The sequence below is a fragment of the Melanotaenia boesemani genome, chromosome 8 (genome assembly GCF_017639745.1).
Source record: "Melanotaenia boesemani isolate fMelBoe1 chromosome 8, fMelBoe1.pri, whole genome shotgun sequence".
In the NCBI taxonomy this organism is placed as follows: Eukaryota; Metazoa; Chordata; class Actinopteri; order Atheriniformes; family Melanotaeniidae; genus Melanotaenia; species Melanotaenia boesemani.
This window is the reverse complement of record NC_055689.1, coordinates 5791141-5798947: the sequence shown is the minus strand read 5'-3', so window position 1 is coordinate 5798947 and position 7807 is coordinate 5791141. Positions and strand designations below refer to the sequence as shown.

Sequence of the window (7807 nt, the reverse complement as noted above, 5' to 3'; positions counted from 1 at the left end):
AGCAAGTCGTCTTCACCATGTCGACATGACTACATGCTGCCCTCTGATTGGCTGATTAGACATGTGTGTTAACAAGCATGAACAGGTGGAGCTGATAAAATGGGTGGGTAAATGTCATTATTGAAAATGATATAAATACAGTATATCGTATAAATTAAACCTGTTTGACATGCTTTTCAGACATGAGAAAGTTTATCCTCCACAGGTCAGACTGTGTGTTTCTCTGAGCTAACTAGATGCAGTGTGAGGATACAAACACATTAAACTGGTATCAACTGTCCCAGTTTTCTATATTTTATTTAATTTTTTTTCTTTGGAAAAGCATCAAACAATTCCTTTTATAACATCAAATAACAAAATGAACAGAGGTGTTGAAAAATTGTGGCCTCCTTAAGTAAAGGTGCTTACACGAGAGTACTATTGTTTCTAATGAGTTTTATATCACTTTAACTCTGCTGTAGTTCAGCCTCAGATTGTAATAATTTATTTAGATTTAAGTGTCTTACTGTACAGTCACAAATCTGGTAGTTTTTGTTTGTACAAAAAAAAGAAAATAAATCCTTCTCTCACTGAGTCTCTGTCTAAGGACGGCTTGTGCAAAAAAGGAACCAAGACCTTCTGCTTTTCTGTTTGAACCAGATAGATAATATTCCTCGCCGTCACTCTTGGTGCAGATGTTCTCGGTGTTAGATAAGAAAGTCAAAGTCACTGTTGTGGACGGCTTTTTCACCGCTGCTCAAGCTCTGTTTCTTCAGAAGTGATTTCGCAACTGAGAGCCCTAATTGTCCAGTCATCATTTGCCAGGAGTGGTCAGAAGTTATTACAGGTTCACACTGGGGTAGAGGGTGTGGTGGGTAGATGGGGTGGGGGTGTTATCCTCCCAGTGCATTTGTCCCTTTTTATGTAGTTATCTCATCAACAAGTTTCTTATTTGGATTCTAAAAATAAAATATTTTTTTTTTATTATTTTCTGCACCCTGCAGCAAAGTTATTTCCAGCACCTTCGGTTCATATTCTTCATGTCAAACATCATGAAACAGAATTAGAAGATGACCTTGAGGTTGCAGTGGACTCAAAATGTCAAGCAGCACATCAGAAATCAACAAAATGTTCACAGGAACACCACAGATAAGATGACGGCGCTGCGCTGACATGTAACACGCTCTCGTCTTTCCTGCCCTTTTTCTCACTGCTTTTTTTTTTTTTTGCCATTTTCATTTACATAAAGAAACATCATCAAGCCATCAGTTGCAGCAGCTTTCCCAAAAGTTACATGGAGAGGAATATGCAACTTGTAATTACTTTGCAGAACTTGTTAACATCTGCCCAAGATAGCTTTTCTAATAGATCAACATGGATGCACATTCAAAGTTCTCTGTTGTGGGTGACACACGTCAACTGTCAACTGTTCAACAAGTGCAAATCAAATCAGTTCTGCAGAGACCAAACTGAGATCTGCTAAGTTCAGCACCAGAGTATATCAGCAACAGCTGAAAAGGTACTGAGATGAAGCATCTGTGGCTTCGTTATTCTGCTTCCACCATTTTACTGCAGCATTTACAATACGTGAAAATGCACATGCAGGGTTACAACACTCCAAATATCAGCAAAAAAAAAAAAAAAAGGAAACCAGCCATTTCTGCTCCTTTCATTTAGCAGTAATTACATAAAAAAAACAACAACCAGAAGCAAGGGATTTAAAAATTAAGGACAGGCAATAAATAAGCTAATATACATACGTTGGACTATATGCTTGTTGATCTTTGACCTTTTAAATGGTTGCTTCACCTCTCCAGACACACAATGACCAGGAAACACACAGCAGCTTTCTTCACATCCACACATCTACGTCCCTGATGAGATTCTGGGTATTTGAGGGGGGAAATTTACAACCAGAAACAGTTGTAATGCTTGCAAACAAGGGGAGCTGCTGATCACAGTGATGGATGAGGGAGGTGATTTGTGGAGTGTTTACAGCATAAATCCAAGGATCTGTTGGGTGGCTCAACTGTTTCTTTTCAGTCTCACTTTTCTCTTTTTATTGTTTCTGAAGCTGGATCAGACTTTTAGGAGTGGTACGGTAACATTCAGCGTTGAATCAGAACCTACAATCAGTTTACAGAAGAAAGAAAAAGTCCCTGAAAGTTACACAATAGTAAGATTTGAAGCGAGAGTAGGCGAGAAAAACAACACGCCAAAGGACCTCCTGTGTGAAAGAAGAACTGTCTTGCGGTCAGCAGCGTCCAGTAAATCATTCATTGTGTTCACACTCTGTCCCTATCTGGTGGCTGCAGGTGGGGCAAGCTGAGGGCTTGATGAGATTCGGCCTGCCACTCCCAGGGAGGAGGGGGTGTTCAAGCTGTTGAACCCAAGGAAAAAGGACTGAGTTCTGACTGCCTAGTTGGAAGGGAGGAGAGTGGAGAGCGTTTAAAAGAAAGAGTAGGGGGGTGTTAAACTGTGGTTAGAGCTTTAGAGCCAAAGGGAACATGTGAGAGGATAAGATAGCATGATGTGGTTTTCATTGAGACGGGTCCCTAAACAGGGACGTAAACCAGGGAAAGTCAGTTTGGCCACAATAGGCTATTATGGCATGAATCCATCACAAGCATAGTACTCAGTCAAATCATCTGTATGTGGTCATGCACTGCAGAAAAAAAGATTTTTATCTCAAATCTTAATATCTAGATACAAAGAGCAGAGGAAAATCTGCTTTAGTTTCATCTTCTTATTAAAAGTAATGCCAAGTAAGAATTTAGAGAAGAAATAACACCTGATTGACTGAAAAAGTTTAATATTTTAACAGTGTTTGCACATATCTTCATTATGCAGGTGTAACAGTTTGTTTTGCTTTGGCTCAAAATCAAGACAATTCCTGCTGAGTTTCTTCTGCTGCTGCATACTCTGCATCTTCTGTCAGCATTCACACACATGTGGTGCAAAAGCTGCAGCCTCAGAGATATTTAAAAATACGAGGAGTCCCCACAGTGTCTCTCTCTGTCAATCCTTGTCCGGGGTTAAGCTTGAGAAAATAACCTCATGGCTCACCAGTACAAGTCTTTATTTAAACCTATGTGACTAAGATCTGCACCGCTGACAAGGCCGACAACTGCTGTGAAAGGTAAAACAAAAAATACCACCACTGAACCTCTTCTCCAGCTGTGATCACCACAGCTGGGACTCTATTTCAATCACATACTGGTTGAAGTTGTAAAATAACGAGAATCAAGGCCTGTGGGGAAGAGGTAGTAGAGATGGGGGGGGGGGGGGGGGGCAAGGGGGGGGCCACAAGAGGGGGAGGCTGTGGCAGCACTGATAGCGTCTTCTCAACTCTGCATTTGGTTTCCTGTTCTGAGTCAGTGAGTAACCCTGAGTTAGACACGTTGCCGCCATCGACACTGCCCCCCCTCCCCCCGCCTTCATCTGTGAGCCTTTAGCTTCAGAGTGAGAATAATCAGAGATGATAACAACAATCACAGGCCGAGCTTCAAACCGGACCTGTTGAATCTAATCTCATTAATATTCAATCAAACACATGATTGAACCAGGATTAGGATCGTTCGTAGTTTCACTTTTAGTTGCTATGTGATGTGAAATACTTATATAATAAGCTTTTATAAAGTTCAAATAATAACTTCAAAAGGAAGTCCTTTGAAAACAAATAAATCTGTATTTAAGTGGAAATGATGACCAATAATAAGAGAGGAAATTTGCTTCTAAAAGGCAACATGATTTATTTCTGTACAATGCAAATGCAGAACGATTATAGCCCTGCTGGACCCTTTTATCAAACAATGAATCAGTGTTTTTGTGTGAGTGTCATGGCTGACTAACATTAATTTCTAAGGGAAGAGGAAGAAAAAAGAGAGAGAGAGTGGGTAAGTGAGAGAAGACTGAGTTACAGAGAGTTTGTGGTGGCTCTCTGCAGCTTCAGATCAAATGTAGACCGAGATCAAGTATGTGTTCAGTGTTTTGGGCCTCCAGTGTCACAGCTGTGTGAGTATGGGACATGTGTTTCAGCTTCATGCTTCGGCTATCTTACTCTTTGCTTGCAGGTCTGTAACTTGCTGCAGCTGCATCAAACAAACCCTGTTCCCACATGGGGGGAAAAATTGATCCAACTTTGCTTTTGACTGACCTCAAACACTGTTTCCAAATCTTAGCAATGATTTGCATTTACAGCTCTGACAGATTTCTTTCTTTCTTTCTTTCTTTCTTTCTTTCTTTCTTTCTTTCTTTCTTTCTTTCTTGTGTGATCAGCAGGCAGTTTAATTGGGTTTGTTTCTTGGTCAGGACAGGAGGGAGGTGGATTTTAATGATGTAAAACAATAAGGCTAAAGTCAGTGCTGGGTAAGCTGAAGCAGTGTAACTGTAAAGGGATACTCCGGCTCCCCACCAGCAGGCTGTTGTGCACAGTAGCCGCGTGCGTCTCATTAACAGGATCATTTTTCAAGCAGCCAAACAAATAGGTTATTATCCATCACGGCTGGTTCTGCCTGCACCGAGCTTCTAACACACGTTTTGTCTCATCATAGCTGCATAATATAACAAACAAGCCATTTCTTCACAATAGCTTCTGCTTATTTATGAGTTTATGTTAAAGGTGAAACCTCAACTATCGTTAAAGAGGCCTGCGTGCGAATCCAATCTCGGTTTTACATCAGGTTCGGGTTGTTTTACCGTCTCGTACTGTTTACAACAGTTTCTGACTCTTAAGAAATAAATAGACCTGACATTGTGAGCAACTTTTAAGGTGTTTTTTTTTTTTTTTTTTAAGTTAGTGTAATAAGATTTATGTATGTATAATGTTTAAATGCTTAATTTAGATAATAAAGATGCAGTTGAGGCAACATTTGGCCCATTTATTAATTTAAGGCTTAACATAAACTTCCTCTTTTGTTGCTGAGAGATTGAGAGATGTCCATTTCCTATATATCTATAAACAAAGTAGTTTATATTATGTCTTCAATCCCATACCGAGGTCCTTCCGTCCTGCTTGTTGGCCACCTGCCCGGCGACACCTGGTAAACGATAGGCTATAGGCTTTTTTTTTTTTTTTTTTTTTTTTTTGCGCATGCGTAATGGCCCGCCAAAAATCCCAACACGTTCTCTTATGACAACCAATGGTGTTCCAATCTGTCCAGAGATAAAGTCTGAGCAACGCCGAGAGGAGTCCAGAGGAGGATTTTTATACCTAAGCTGCAGCCCGAAGGAGAGACCAACAACATGCCGAGGTCATTCCTGGTGAAGAGCAAAAGGGCCCACAGTTACCACCAACCCCGCTACCTGGACGATGACTACAATAGGCTGGAAACTATTATGGCTCACGTGTGCGCAGGTGGGTTCGTTTGTGCGTAATTACGCGCAAAAACGGTCATAACAGCCGCAAGTGCGACTTTTCTTTACTGAAATCGAAGTTATTTTTTCTTCTGTTGTCAACAGAGAGAAAATCTCACAGGGAGTTTGAGTCTAACTTTGAGCCGCGGGAGGAGACGACCCCCGGCGCTGAGAGCAGGCAACCCCCCGGGTCCAGGATGGGGTCTCCAGGCTCGCTGTCCTCCAGCTCCCCGCTGAGCTGCGGGGGCAGCGTGTGTGATCGGTCCTCCGACTGTGATTTCTGGCGTCCGCCGTCTCCCTCCTCCTCACCAGGTCCGCACAATTATATCAGAACTTTGACACAAATTCAACAAACTTTTTAATAATTGTACGAAGGGATTGGGATTCATTATCAGAGTTGACAGAATCTGGAACCATTTCTAATCTCAAATAATCTGGTCTTTATGTTGGTTTTATTGACCAAATCATGAGGAGCAATAAAATATTTATGAACGTTGGTGATCAAATGGCTCTAATAATTTATTAGTTACTTGTTAAATAATAACTAATAGCTTTTTGTTTAGTTTATTTTGCAATTTCACTTTTATGTTGTTCAGTTCCATATAATTTAATTAACACGACAGCTTTAATCCAAATTAATCTTCAGATTCAGAGAAATGTTCCACACCCGCACCGGAAGACGGTAACTTCAACATCCCAATCTTTCCTTACTCCTGGTCCACGTACTCCGGCACCGAGCTCAGGCATCTGGTTCAAGGGCCTTATCAGCACCACCTGCGGCGCCACAGGGGGTCTCACTCACCCGTCAGCTTCTATGGGGCGGATGACAGCGGTGGTGAGCGAGTTTACGCACAGCGGGGCCTCGGGGCCGGATGTTACCAGGACATTTCTTCAACGGCCCTCCAAATGTGCAGGATGCGGGATGGAGAGGAGCTGTTTGCGGGTGGAAAGCAACAGCCGCCCCGCGTTGCGGAAATCAAATCTGAAGAGGATTTTATGCAATCTAACCTCGAAGAAAATGGATCTTACAAGTGCATTAAATGCTGCAAGGTATGTGTTATAGTATAATATATATATGTGTGTATATATATATATATATAGTATAGTATGTGTTTAGTTTTTACCAAATCCAAAGATTTTATTTTGGTTGATTTTATTGTTTGTGGTTTAAAAGTAATATCTTTATTTATTTTGGCTGACTGTTAATGATTGACTGTGATCTAATGTAATTTTGAGATTAAAAGAATCGTGTGTTTTCCTAAAGGTGTTCTCCACGCCTCATGGGCTGGAGGTCCATGTGCGGCGCTCACACAGCGGAACGAGGCCGTTTGAATGTGGAATCTGCGGGAAAACCTTTGGACACGCAGTGAGCTTGGATCAGCACAGGGCGGTCCACTCACAGGTGGGTTCTGGGTCTCGGTCTGTAAGCAGCTGCTCTAAAGGCCGTAAGGCCTGAATCCAGGACGCAAATGGCCTAAACCAGGCTGAGTCACACGCTCAAACTATGCATCTTTTGTTTTATATAGGAGAGGAGCTTTAGCTGTAAAATATGTGGCAAAAGCTTTAAGCGTTCCTCCACGTTGTCCACGCATCTGCTCATCCACTCGGACACGCGGCCTTATCCGTGCCAGTACTGCGGGAAGAGGTTCCACCAAAAATCTGACATGAAAAAACACACTTTCATCCACACAGGTGAGGCGCAGCTTCCACTGAACACCGCAGAGAAATGACTTGTACCGCGTGTGAATGACCCCACTTTTGTTTCTTTTTTTCCTGCCCCCCAACTTGCTGATTCTGATTTTGTAGGTGAGAAGCCGCACAAGTGTCAGGTGTGCGGGAAGGCCTTCAGTCAGAGCTCCAACCTCATCACGCACAGCAGGAAACACACAGGCTTCAAGCCGTTCGGCTGCGACCTGTGCGGGAAAGGTTTCCAGAGGAAAGTGGACCTGAGGAGACACAAGGAGACCCAACACGGACTGAAATAAGCTCATTGTGGAGGATTTAATAAGAAATCCAGAACTTTATTTGTGTTCAGACGAAAGTCGTGTTTTCACTTGCTGTATTGGATTTTTTTCTTACTATTTATCTGCTCTAATATATATTATTTTTCGTTAATTTATCATTTGTGTTTTTACGTTATTATTGGAAATCTGAATAATTAATTTCTAAAGCTGAATGTTTTAATTGGCTTTTAAACTGAGTCAATTTGTTACAATAATTATGGATTAAATATTGATGTAAAGATTTTGTCCGTTTTTTTCATTTATTTTTATTGTTGCTTTTTAATTATTCATGGGGAGGTTGGGGATATTTATGTTTTTTTTCTAACTTTATCATCATTACATTAACTTTTTTAAAGACTGGGCTCTAGTGGCCTTTACTCGACAGTTGCTTGACCAGAGGGGTTACTTTTGGTTTAAACTTTTATTTAATTTGCTGTTATATTTGTATTTTTAATTTTTTAATCTATTTT

General features: G+C 41.2%; 1 protein-coding gene across 1 annotated transcript; it reads left to right on the top strand.

Moving 5' to 3' along the window:
- The first annotated feature begins 3937 nt into the window (after nt 1-3937).
- On the top strand, nt 3938-7631 carry gfi1aa (growth factor independent 1A transcription repressor a). The gene is made up of 7 exons (XM_041991449.1): nt 3938-3993; nt 5142-5335; nt 5440-5646; nt 5981-6384; nt 6599-6736; nt 6861-7026; nt 7141-7631. Exons 2-7 carry the CDS (start codon nt 5224-5226, stop codon nt 7317-7319), a joined length of 1206 nt encoding a protein of 401 aa, XP_041847383.1. The 5' UTR covers nt 3938-3993; nt 5142-5223; the 3' UTR covers nt 7320-7631.
- The last annotated feature ends 176 nt before the right edge of the window (nt 7632-7807 follow it).